Source organism: Rattus rattus, chromosome 14, assembly GCF_011064425.1.
Source record: "Rattus rattus isolate New Zealand chromosome 14, Rrattus_CSIRO_v1, whole genome shotgun sequence".
Taxonomy (NCBI): domain Eukaryota; kingdom Metazoa; phylum Chordata; class Mammalia; order Rodentia; family Muridae; genus Rattus; species Rattus rattus.
Window position 1 is genome coordinate 2,044,917 of NC_046167.1, and position 14,537 is coordinate 2,059,453.

The 14,537-nt window shown below is 37.9% G+C and overlaps 1 protein-coding gene across 1 annotated transcript in view; it reads right to left on the reverse strand.

The window, feature by feature from the left end:
- The window catches only part of Myo3a (myosin IIIA), a 186,403-nt gene that overhangs the window by 105,523 nt on the left and 66,343 nt on the right, over positions 1–14,537 (reverse strand). Inside the window, exon 13 of the mRNA XM_032884634.1 lies at positions 12,042–12,244. Coding sequence (XP_032740525.1) covers positions 12,042–12,244 — 203 coding nt within the window. The remainder of the gene's footprint in view (positions 1–12,041; positions 12,245–14,537) is intronic.

Consider the following 14,537-nt stretch of genomic DNA (forward strand, 5'->3'; position numbering starts at 1 on the left):
ACTTAAGCAAATGACTCTCACCAATGCTTATGCAGACAACTCTTAAACACAGTACTTATCATACATATGCAGTTTAGACATGAGAATGGGAGGGGGATTGGAAAGAAGAAAGACTTTAGTGAGAAGGAAAGGAGTAAGAGGATAATGGGAGGCTTTGATCAATGAATATACTTGTATAAAATTGTAAGCAAATTCTTACAAGAGTAAAAATGACAAATAGGACCATAAAAGTATATATAAAAATGAAAAAAGCCATTGTATAGAAATTACAAAGTAATTGGTGTCTAATTTTATCTGAGCTATAGTTCAACTCAATGGCAAATTGGGGCCTTAAAGATTCCTCCCCCCTCCCCATAAGTAATGTAGTGAAACTAAAACAATTTCTCTAGATTATTTAGGAGATTGAAAAGCTTGTTTAACATACAATATGCCTCAAATATGTTATGCCAATCATGTTGGTTTTGGAATACACGTTATAATACTTGATAATCATAAAGGGATTAATTTTAGGACTACAAACCCAGGACTTCATTGGGTTACTCGAGAAGGTATTGATCTCATGGTATTCAATATGAGTGATATTCTGGCTCTTAAGTCCATATAAAATGCTGGAAATATGTGTCTTGACATTGTGTAACACGATGGCTCGCCTTGAAATATCAAGGTTTCTCTCATATAGTTCTTTACGCAGGTGAAGGAAAGGGTAAAACTGTTATGAGTACAGAATAAAGAGTTTCAAGGTGTAGTTGTTTCTATACATGAACAAGACTATAGGACTATAGTTTCCTTTATGGGCAGGTGGTATGGTGTGGCTACCTGATTCTGGGCATTGGGCACTCATCAATAATGTGATGTGACATTCATTAATTATCTTCAATTCACTAGATGCCATTTCTAATCTTTGCAATCACCACAGCAATTATGACTATTATTGGTGTTCAAGCATGCTCAGCCTTTTCACATTGTGACACACAGTGTCATTTACAAAGCTCATGTCACAAATCACATTACAAAATAGAAACTATAAAACTGTTGATAGTATTTTAAATGTATTTACAGTTCATTGATGGGTGGCACTTACAGCTGTCCTTGGCTGCACTGACAGCATTCTTATTATGTATGCTTCATTATTCTAAATTCTTTGCTACAGAAATTATCTTAACAGAAATGGATGCACTAATATTTTGCTAAGTTAATGGTGAAAACATGCAGAGAGGTTAAGTAAACTGTGTTGAATCACATACACAGTACTTTACAGAGTCAAGATCTTATGAGGGTCTTAATTTTAAAATATCATACTCTGCGTAGACTAGCCCATTCCCAGCCCACCATGTAAAATCCATAGTTATCAGTTTTTTGTTCATTTATATTTGCTCACTGGTAACAAAATAACCTATTATGTACACGGAGATCCTTAGCATCATAAAAGATGTACCAACAAGAATTTGTGTTCCAACAAAATTAGCTGACATATTACTGTAGTGTAAAAGTACATTTAACAAGAAATCAACATGAGAGATTCTAACTTTATACCCTCTTTAAAAATAATATCCCTTCTCATAGGGGGAGGGGAAGGAGAGATGGGGAATGGATCAGCTGTGATCAGGATGTAAAATGAATGAATGAATGCATAAATAAAAAATGAAAAAAGAAAATAAAGAGGAAACACAAATAAAAATATTAGTAGGGTAAAATCCAAGAGTAACAATAATTTTCTCGTAAGAACAGTAGGATGTTTTAGGGTATTTCAGCAGTGAAGAAATCCGTCATTTAGGTATAAACAGCTAAAAGGAACTCAGTAAATCTAATATCAAAACAAAATGAGACCTTCTTGTTCTTGCCTGAGCCCAGAGCTGAAAGCCAGTCACCAGGAACGCCTACATACTTGAGAGCAGAGGTAAGACCATCTCTTCTACTCTTGCCTAGTGGCCTCAGGACACACAAAAGCAGAAGTCATCTGAGACAGGACACTATTGGTTTCTTCCTGCTCCCGGAGCTGAATCACTCCCACAGCTCTCTGTACCCAAATTCCATGAGGGAGAGAGCTGGACTTTTCAAAATGCATACAATCCTGAGAGCTCAGGAAAGACAACTACTTGTGCCCACATTCCTGAACCAAGAGGAACCCGCCTAGTGCCCTCTGAGCCCTCTGGGCACAGGAACCTAGGAGCAGGCAGGGGTAGGACCCTTCCGGTTTCTGTTTGCTCCAAGAGCCAAAAGCTAGTCACCTGGAACACGGACAAACCTGAGAGCAGAGGTAAGACCAATTCTTTGGCTCCAAGCAACCCACCTGGAGGATTCAAATAAACAAAATCAGAAATGAAAAGGAATACATAACAACAAAATCTGAGGAAATTCAGAATATCATCAGATCCTGCTACAAAAGCCTATATTCAACAAAATGGGAAAATCTGGAGGAAATGCACATTTTCTAGACAGATACCAGGTACCAAATTTAAATCAGGATCAGATAAACCATCCAAACAATCCCATAACTCCTAAAGAAATAGAAGCATTTATTAAAAGTCTCCCAACAAAAAAGAGCCCAGAACCAGATTGGTTTAGTGCAGCATTCTCTCAGACCTTCATAGCAGACCTCATACCAATACTGTCCAATCTATTCCACAAAATAGAAACAGGAGGACTACCCAATTCCTTCTATGAAGCTACAATTACCATTATACCTAAACCACACAAAGACCTAACAAAGAAAGAGAACTTCAGACCAATTTCCCTTATGAATATAGACACAACAATACTTAATAAAATTCTTGCAAACTGAATCCAAGAACACATCAAAATGACCATTCATCATGATCAACTAGGCTTCATCCCAGGGATGCAGGGTCGGTTCAATATACGGAAATCCATCAACATAATCCACTATGTAAACAAACTCAAAGAAAAAAACCACATGACCATCCCATTAGCTGCTGAGAAAGCATTGATAAAATTCAACACCATTTCATGTTAAAAGTCTTGGAAAGATCAGGAATTCAAGGCCTGTACCTAAACATAATAAAAGCCATATACAGCAAACCAGTAGCCAACATCAAACTAAATGGAGGGAAACTTTAAGCAATCTTACTAAAATCAGGGACTAGACAAGGCTGCCACTCTCCCCCTATCTATTCAACATAGTACTCAAATTTCTAGCCAGAACAATCAGAGAACAAAAGGAGTTCAAGGGGATACAAATTGGAAAGGAAGAAGTCAAAATATCACTATTTGCAGATGATATGATAGTATACTTAACTGACCCCAAAAGTTCCACCAGAGAACTCCTAAGCTTGATAAACAACTTCAACAAAGTGATTGGGTATAAAATTAACTCAAACAAATCAGTAGCCTTCTTCTACTCAAAGGATAAACAGGCTGAGAAAAAAAATTAGGGAAATAACCTTCACAATAGTTCCAAATAACACATAATACCTCAGTGTGACTCTAACCAAGCAAGTGAAAATCTGAACAAGAACTTCCAGTCTCTGAAGAAAGAAATTGAAGAAGATCTTGGAAGATGGAAAGATCTCCCATGCTCATGGACTGGCAGGATTAATATAGTAAAAATGATCATTTTGCCAAAAGCAAACTACAGATTCAATGCGATCCCCATCAAAATTCCAATGCAATTCTTCATAGAGTTAGAAAGAGCAATTTGCAAATTCATTTGGAATAACAAAATGCATAGTGAAATCTATATTCAACAACAAAAGAACTTCTGGGGGAATCACCATCCCTGACCTCAAGTAGTATTACAGAGCAATTGTGATAAAAAAAAGTAACAAAACAAAACTGTATGGTATTGGTACAGAGATAGGCAGATAGATCAGTGGAATAAAATTGAAGACCCAGAAATGAACCCACACACCTATGGTCACTTGATCTTTGACAAAGGAGCTAAAACCTTCCGGTAGAAAAAAGATAGCATTTTCAATAAATGGTGCTGGTTCAACTGGAGTTTAGCATGTAGAAGAATGCAAATTGATTCATTCTTATGGACCTGTGCAAATCTTAAGTCCAAGTAGATAAAGGACCTCCATTTAAAACCAGATACACTCAAACTCTTAGAAGAAAAAATGGGAAAGAGCCTCGAACACATGGGCACTAGGGCAAATTTCCTGAATACCAGAATACCAGTGGCTTATGTTCTAAGATCAATAATCAACAAATGGGGCCTCATAAAACTTCAAAGCTTCTGTAAGTCAAAGGACACTGTCATTAGGACAATATGTCATCCAACAGATTGGGAAAAGATCTTTACCAATCCTACATGTGACAGAGGGCTAATATCCAATATATACAAAGAACTCAAGAAGTTAGACTCCAGAAAGCCAAATAACCCTAGTAAAAATTGGAGTACAGAGCTAAACAAAGAATTCTCAGCTGAGGAATATTAAATGGCTGAGAAGTACCTAAAGAAATGTTTAACATCCTTAGTCATCAGGGAAATGCAAATCAAAACAACCCTGAGATTCCACCTCATACCAGTCAAAATGGCTAAGATCAAAAACTCAGGTGACAACAGATGCTCGAAAGGATGTGGAGAAAGAACATTCCCCCATTTTTGTTGGGTTTGCAAGTTGATACAACCACTTTGGAAATCAGTCTGGAGGTTGCTCAGAAAATTGGACAGAGTACTACCTGAGGACCCAGCTATACCACTTCTTGGCATATACTCAAAAAATGCTCCAACATAAAATAAGAAAAAAATGCTCCTCTATGTTCATAGCAGCCTTATTTATAATAGGCAGAAACTGGAAGGAACCTAGATTTCAAAAGAGGCATGGATACAGAAAATGCGGTACATTTACACTACCCAGCTATCAAAAAACAATGACTTCATGAAATTCATAGGCAAATGGATGGAACTAGAAAATATCATCCTGAATGAGGTAACACAATCACAAAAAATCACACATGGTATGCACTCACCGATAATCAATATTAGCCCAAAAGCTTAGATTACCCATGATACAATCCACAGACCACATGAATCTCAAGAAGAAGGATCACTAAAGTGTGAATACTTCAGTACTTCTTAGAAGAGGAAATAAAAATATTCATAGGAGGAAATACGAAGACCAAGTTTGGAGTGGAGACTGAAGGACCAGACATACAAAGATTGCCACTCCTCCGAATTCATTCCATCTACATAGACAATAATCACCAAACCCAGACAATATTGCTGATGCCCAAAAGTGCATGCTGACAAGTGGCTCATATAGCTGTCTCCTGAGAGGCTTTGCCAGATCCTGACAAATACCAAGTTGAATGCTTACAACCAACCATTGAAGTGAGAGCAGGGTCCCCAGTGGTGGCATTAGAGAAAGGGCTAAAGGGTTTCTCATCCCATAAGAACAACAATATCAACCAACCATACCTCCCAGAGCTCCCAGAGACTAAACCACCATTCCAAGAGTACACAGGGATAGACTCATGGCTCCAGATGCATATATAGCAGAGGATGTCCTTGTTGGGTGTCAGTGGGAGGAGATGCTCTTGGTCGTGTAAAGACTGGCTGTCCCAGTCTAGGGGAATGTCAAAGTGGGGAGTTGGGCAGGAGTGGGTGGATGGGTGGGGGAGCACCCTCATAGAAGCAGGGGGAGATAGCTAGTTTCTGAATGGGAAACCACAAAAGGGGATAGCATTTGAAATGTAAATAAAAAATATTCGATAAAAAGCTGAAAAAATAATTTATTAATTATTTAAAAAACAACTAAACAAAACAAAGCACACAAAGAACCACACAAATAAAAAACCCACAGGAAAATAGTGGAAAATATGAGTGATGAAAATGAATGAAACTATCCTTAACCTGAAAATAGAAATAGAAGAAAAGGAAAACGCAAACTGAGGGAGTCCTGGAGATGGAGAACCCAGGGAAGAGAACAGGGATTACAGATGCAACAGAATACAAGAAATGGAAGAGCGGATCTTAAGCATAGAGAACATGATTGAAGTCATCAATTTATTGCTAAACCAGAAAAGTTCATGACACAAATATCCAAAATATCTGGAACATTATAAAAAGACCAAACCTAAGAAAATAGGAGTAGAAAGAGAAGATTCCCAGATACAAGTCCTAGAAAATATTTTTTAACAAATCATAAAAGAAAATCTCACCAAGCTAAAAATATGTTTACAAACACACAGGAAGGTTACTGAACAGCTAATCAATTGGACTAGAACTGAAAATCTTCCTACCATATAATATATATTACATTATATGTATAGAACAAAGAAAGAATATTGAAAGCTGCAAGGGAATGAGGATAAGTAACAGATAATGGCGGATGCATCAGACTTACAACTGACTTCTCAACAAAGACTGTAAAAGACAGAAAGTCATTGGCAGATTTCTTAAAGACTCTAAGAGAACACAGTTGTCAGCCCAGACTAACATACTGCAAAACTTTCAATTACCATAGATGGAGAAAACAAGACATTCCCTGACTAAATCAATTTTAAACAATCTTTGTCCACAAATCCAGACATATAGAAGGTATTAGAAAGAACTACAACTCAAGGAGGATAACTCTACACAAGAAAACCCAGGACATAAATAACTTCATATCAGCCAACCAAAAGAAGGCATAAACACACACACACACACACACACACACACACACACACACACACACACACACACACACACACACCCTATCTCCACCAATATAAAAGTAATAGGAATTAATAATCACTGATCATTAATATTTCAGAACATCATGAACTCAATTCCCAAATAAAAAGACATTGGATAACAGAATAGATGCAAAACAAGATCCATCATTCTGCTGCTATAAGAAACACACCTTAGGAAGACATATAGTCATTATCTCAGTATAAAGGCCTTGGAAAAAGGTTTTCCAAGCAAACAGACCCAAGAAGCAAGCTGTCATAACCATCTAATATCTAATAAAATAGAATTTCAACTAAAAATAATCAAAAGAGATGGGGAAGTATATTTTATGTTGATCAAGGAAAATTCCACTAGGATGTTGTCTCAGTTCTGAACATCTATGCCCTAAATGCAAGGGAATCCACATTTGTAAAAAAATTACTAAAGATTATATCACACATCGAACTCCACACATTAGTAGTGGTAAACTTCAACACCTAACTCTCACTGACAGGGAAGTAATTGAAACAGAAACTAAACAGAGAAATAATGAACCTAACAGGGGTTATGAATCAAATAACCTAATAGATATCTATAGAACATTTTGCCTAAACTGAACAAAAAAGAATATACTTTCTTCTCTTCATCCCACAGAACCTTCTTCAAAGTTTGTCGTATACTCAGTCACAAAGCAAGCCTCAACAGATACAACATAATGGAAATACCGCCTTGCATCTTATCAGATCACCATGGAATAAAGCTAAACTTCAATAACAGAAGCAATAGAAAGCCTACAAACTCATGGAAACTGAACAATTCTAGACTCAATGATCACTGGATTAGGATAGAAATAAAGAAAGAAATTAAAGACTTTTTAGAATTCAATGAAAATGAATGCACAACATCCCCAAACTTATGGGACACAATCAAGCAGTGCTACAGGGAAAGTTCATATCACTATATGCCTTCATAAAGAAATTGGAGAAAATCTCATACTAGCATCTTGAAGCACACCTGAAAGTTTCAGAACAAAATAGAGAAACTAAACTCAAGAGAAGTAGACTGAAAGAAATAATCAAACTCAGAGCAGAAATCAGGAAATTAGAAACAAAGAGAACAATGTAAAGAACCAAGGAAACAAATAACTGATTTGTTGAGAAAATAAGCAAGATAGACAAACCCTTAGTCAAACTAACTAAAAGGCAGAGAGAGAGAGAGAGAGAGAGAGAGAGAGAGAGAGAGAGAGAGAGAGAGAGAGAGAGAGAGAGAATACATCCAAATTAATAAAATCAGAAATGAAAGGGGTATATAACAACAGATACTAAGGAAAACCAAAGAATTATTAGTTCTTAATTAAAAACCCTTTACTTCAAAAAAGTGGAACGTCTAAATGAAATGGAAAGTTTTCTTGATAGATACCAGTTACCAAAGTTAAATCAAGGTAAGGTAAGCAATGTAAACGGTTCTATAATCCCTCAGGAAATAGAAGCAGGCATCAGGTTTTTCAACCACACAAAAGCCCAGGGCCAGATGCTTTTAGTGCAGAATTCCAACAGACTTTCAAAGAAAAGATAATACCAATATGCCTCAAACTATTCCACAATGTAGAAACAGAAGGAACACTGGCCAATTTATCCTATGAGGCCACAGTCACTTTGATACTTAAACCACATGAAGATTCAACAAAGAAAGAGAATTTCAGACCAATTTCCTTTATGAACATTAACGAAAAAAGATGCTCAGTAAAATACTGACAAATTGAATCCAAGAACACATCTAAACATCATCCACCCAGATTAAGTAGGCTTCCCAAGGACACAGGGTTGGTTCAACATACAAAAATACATCAATATAATCTATCATGTAAACGAAATGAAAGGAAAAACCCCACATGATCATTTCACTAGATGCTGAAAAAGCCTTTGACAAAATCCAACATCCTTTCATGGTAGTCTTGAGAGTTCAGGGATACAAGGTGCACACCTAAACATGATAAACACAATATACAGCAAGCCTATAGGCAACATCAAATTGAATAGAGCGAAACTTAAAGCAATTCCACTAAAATCAGGGACACAGCAAGGCTGTCCACTCTGTCTGTATCTCTTCAATATAGTCTTAAAGTAATAGGAAGAGCAAAAAGACAACTAAAGGAGATCTAGGGGATTCAAATTGGAAAAAAAGAAGTCAAAGTATCAGTAGTAGCAGATATTATGATTATATATCCCCAAAAATTCTACCAGAGAACACCTGTAACTGATAAACTCCTTCAGCAAAGTGTTTGGATACAAAATTAACTCAAAGAAATCAGTAGCCCTCCTTTCTATAAATGCTAAACAGGCTGAACAAGAAATCAGGGAAATAACACCCTTCACAACAGTCACAAATAAATAAAAATATTTTCGTGTAATTCTAAGTTAGCAAGTAAAAGACCTGTATGCCAAGAACTTCAAGTCTCTGAAGAAAGAAATTGAAGAAGTCATCTAAAGATGGAAAGACTGCCCATGTTCATGGACTGTTAGGATTAAGATATTAAAAATGGCTATGTTACCAAAAGCAATCTACAGATTCAATACAATTCCCATGAAACTTTTGACACAATTCTTTACAGATCTTAAGAAAACAATTCTCAACTTCAAATGAAAAACAAACAAACAAAAACCCAAACAGTCCTGTATCTAAATAGGACTAAAACAGTCCTGTATAATAACTATGTGAACTGGCGGTATCACATAACTGATTTCAAGAGAGCAATAGTACAAAAACAACATGATATTCACATAAAAACCAGACAGGTTCATCAATGGAATCAAACTGAAGACCCAGAAATAAATACACACAACTATGGGCACTTTATTTGTGACAAAGAAGCCAAATCCATACAATGTAAAAAAGAGGATCTTCCACGGATGGTGCTGGTTTAACTGGATGCCTGTGTGTAGAAGAACGCAAATAGATCCATATTTCTCACTCTGTACAAAACTCAAGTCCAACTGGATCAAAGACCTCAACATAAAACTGATCAACCTAAATTTAATAGAAGAGAAAGTAGGGAACTGCCTTGTTCAAGGCACAGGAGACAACTTCCTGAACAGAACACCAACGGCACAGGCACTAAGATCAACAATTAATAAATGTGACAGCATAAAACTGAAAAGCTTCTGTAAGGCAAAGGACACTGTCACAGCCTACAAATTGGGCAAAGATCTTCACCAACTCTACACCCAACAGAGGACTAATATCCAAAATATATAAAGAGCTCAAGAAATTAGACGCAAACAAACCAAATAACTGAATTAAAAAGTGGGATACAGAGGTAAAAAGAATTCTTAGCAGAGGAATCTCAAATGACCAAGAAGAACTTAAAGAAATGTTCAATGTCCTTAGTAATCAAGGAAATGCAAATCAAAATGACTGTGCAATTCCATCTTACTTCCCATCACAATGGCTAATATCAAAACTCAAGTGATAACACATGTTGTTGAGGATATGGAGAAAGGGAAACATTCCTCCATTGCCAGTGGGAGTGTAAACCAATACAACAACTCTGGAAGTCAATTTGGTGGTGTCTCAGAATATGAAAATAGTTCTATCTCAAGACCCAGCTGTAGAACTCTTGGGCATATACCCAAAAGATTCCTACTATACTATAGGGACACTTGCTCAACTATTTTCATAGATGCTTTATTCATAATAGCCAGAAACTAGAAACGACCTAGATGTCTCTTAACTGAAGAATGAATAAAGAAAATGTGGTCCATTTACACCGTGGAATACTACTATTCAGCTATTAAAAACAAAAACATCATGAAATTTACAGGCAAGTTGATGGAATTAGAAAATATCATCCTAAGTGAGGTAACCCAGACCCAGAAAGTCAAGTATGGTGTGTAGTCTCTTATAAGTGGACATTAGCCATAAAGTACAGGTCCACAGACCCAAAAACCTAAGTAAAAAGGAGGCCCAAGAAAGGATCCTTGGATTGCACCTAGAAGGGGAAATAAAATAGACATTGGAGGTGAGTGGAGGGAAGGAAAAGGGGTTAAGGAGGGGAACAGGGCTGTTGATCAGGTGTGGGATAGGGAGGGCAGGAAAAGGCTAGGGGAGGGAATAGAAATCGGTGTGGGAGGGCATCTCTGGGACGAGATTCGGGAGACCTGAGAGACCCGGGAACAGGAGGCTCCTGGGAGTCTATGGAGGGTGATCTATCTGAGACTTCTCTCAGCTGGGGATATGGAGTCAGAAATGGCTATCTCCCAGAGCCAGGTGGTACTTCCTGTGGAGGGAGGGATATTCCAACCACAAAACCTTTGACCCAAATTTGTCCTGCCTACTAGATGTGTATCAATAAATATGGAGCTGAGATTGAGGGAATAGCCAACCAATGACTGACCCAACTTGAAAACCATTCCATAGGTGCAAAGACCCACAGACAAACACTAGACAGAGCTCAGGAGCCCAAGGAGTCAAAGAACACCTCAAGAAAGCATACAGAATTAACTAACCTGGGCCCATGGTGGCTCACAGAGCCTGAACTACCAACCAAAGAGTACACTTGGCAAGATCTATACCCCCTACACATTTGGAGCATATATGCAGCTTGGTCTTCACGTGGGTTCCCTAACAATTGGAGTAGGGGCTGTCTCTGACTCTGTTGCCTTCCTTTGGATCCCTTTTCCTAGTTAGCCTGCCTGGTTGGGCCTCAGAGGGTGAGGCAGTGCTTAGTCCTGCTAGGACTCAATGTGCCAGGGCAGCCCCTTGGGAGGCTTTCCCTTCTCCAATGAGTAAGGAAGGGTGAGTTGGGGTAAGGGTTTGTGAGGGAGAGACTGAAAAAAGAGGAGGGAGGGGGTTGTGACTTGGATGTAAAGTGAATAAATAAGTTAATTGATGAAAAATTGTAATAAGAATTGAAAAGCAACAACAAAAAGCAAATATGAGTTGTTTTAATGGTCTAAAATCAAGTAGGAATAAAAATAGCCACACAGCAGAACATTCCTGAATATTTTATTAGGTCTGTTGTGTGTAAACACAAGAAGGAGAAAATAAAAATATCCATGTTTATTTAGAAAAAGAGTAATAGTTATATTTAAAAGAGAAGCAGAGTCTATTCTTTTTTTAATTAAATTCCTCATTGATTTTTGTCTGGAGAAATGAGGTCTTTTTACTTGCTCTTCCCAACTCTGTTCATATCTCCTCTGTGGTAGCACAATTATTAGAGCATTCATTAATTCCTCTATCAGGTGCTAATATATGTGAGAATAAAGCACTGGTGAGGGGGGTCTCTTTACTTCCAATAATAAGTAACTTACACAATGTAGACTATCACTAGAATAAGGAGTTTGGGAGAACTTTTAAATATATAGGCATTATTCTTGCATAATATTATTACCCAGAAACTGAGGTACCTCTGACATGCACTTACATGGCTTGATGAATGACACGGGATTTTTCCAGGAGATATTCAGAAATCTGTGCTCCAACTACAGCTCCAGAAGAGGTAAATTTCATTTCTAAGTATTTTCCAAATCTGCTGGAATTATCATTTATAATAGTGCATGCGTTGCCAAAGGCTTCAACCAAATTGTTCATTTGCAAAATCTTCTCTTGCAGGGATCTATTATTAGCCTGGGTAAAGATGTCAAGATATAAAAAGCAGTATAAAATCAATTAGTTGCTAATAAGTTGTCTTTTTATAAGTACTTTATATGCAAACAAAAACATAGGAGAACATATCTTGGTACACTGCCAGATGCTACAATGGGGTCCATATGCCCCTCCTGTACATGTTTTCACACACTTTCTCAGGAACACAGGAAGAGACATTTTCTCTCTCCTTATTCACACACAGTTCTGTGCTTGACATGACTTGAAAACACACCCTCAGGTGGTCTGCACAGAGTATACTGTCTCACTTTAAACCTAGATATTGGACTACATCTAAATCTTTCTTAAAGCCTAATCAACTTTCCTTGTGTTTACAGAAATTTCCAAGCACCAAAGTAAGAGAATAAAGATATTTTGTGAATGCAGACATGGAGGGAACAAATCACAAACAATCAGAGCAGCTCATCAGAGTGAATGGAAAGAATGGAGTCCAAGCCAGGTCACAACTTACCTGGCTGCCCAGCTATCCCACCCCATCTTTTAGAAAAGCATGTTCACATCCTATCCCCTTCAAGCAGTGATTCGCGACCTTCCCAGTGCTGAGACCTTTTTGTTTTTTCCATCTTTATTAACTTGAGTATTTCTTATTTACATTTCAATTGTTATTCCCTTTCCTGGTTTCCCAGCCAACATCCCCCTACCCCTCCCTGTCCCCTCCTATCTGGTTGTTCCCCTCCCCACCCTCTCCCCATTACCACCCTCACCCCCAACAATCATGTTACTGGGGGTTCAGTCTTGGCAGGACCAAGGGCTTCCCCTTCCACTGGTGCTTTTACTAGGCTATTCATTGCTACCTATGAGGTTGGAGCCCAGGGTCAGTCCATGTATAGACTTTGGATAGTGGCGTGCTGAGACCTTTTAATACAGTTCCTCATGTTGTGGTGACAACCCCCCCTCCAAATCAAAATATTTTTGTTGCTATTTATAATTATAATTTTGTTACTATTACATATCATAATGTAAATATCTGATATGCAGGCTGTAGGTGATATGCAACCCCACAAAGGGTTTGCAACTGACTGGTTAAGAACTGCTGCCTTAGAGGGTTAGGGGTACAAGTCATTTTGCATCTTGTTGGACATTAGCTTAAGGACCTTAAGCCTAGAACCTTGCTGAGGCCACATTTAAGGAATTAGAAGTTTTCAAGTTGATGGAGAAGGCTACTACTTAGAACAAACCTTTAATACAGTTCCTCATGTTGTGGTGACCCCCAAATATAAAAACTAATTTTGTTGCTACTTCATACCTGTAGTCTTGCTACTGCTATGAATGATAATATAAATATCTGATATGTAGAATCTCTGATATGTAGCCCCTCAAGGAGCCATGCAGCTGACGCTGAATCTGTCTTGATGAAAGAAAGAGGCTATCACAGTGAGGCTGAAAAGTAGCACAGAGATTTTCAAGTATAGAGAAGCAATATGGGGCAAGAGAAAACAAATGGATTCTGAGACAAACTTGGCTCTGTCAAACATTTTTGGGTGGCTTTTACCTATGACAAGCAAAAGAGCATCTTCACTACCTGTATTAAATAACCTTAACCTGCTACGTGAGGACGAGAGGACTGCAAAGGAAAATTCCATTCACCAGACAACCTATTTGGCATCTGTGAAATCTTTATCAAGGACAAAAGTAACAAACAAGACAAGACCAGGCAAGGGCAGAATTAGCTCTGGGTGTGTGTGCTACACACACACACACACACACACACACACACACACACACACACACGATCTAATCATGTCAAGATCTAGAACAAGGTAAAGATTAGATTAAGCAATTTGCTCCCGTCTACAGAACAGCATCCACAGATTTCTAATCCATTATTGAAAACCTCTATCAGCTTAGAAATCAAAGACTAGCAAGGCCCTTGTAGACAACACTTGTGTCCCCTAATTCCCATGTTATATTGTAGTGGTCTGAGTCCCACTCTTCCCCTGTTATATTTCATTTCAGTGTCCTCCAAGAACTTTAAAATGTTCTTTACTGTAGCAGGAAGTTAATGGGCACGGGGACAGGAAGGGACTGACATGAGATCCTTATGACAGCACAACCCTGAAGAGACATGACCTGGAGGGCATAGGTCAGAAGAAAGCATGCTTACGTACGCTCCTTATCAGTACATGTGGCAGGATATATGGAGGGAATTTCCCTGAATGTAACATGAGCATGGAGTTCTTTCTATGCATAATCTTGAAAATAAGTTAGGCTCAGGTGAGCTGTTGCCTTTGGCTATGCGGCTCTTACCTTTTAT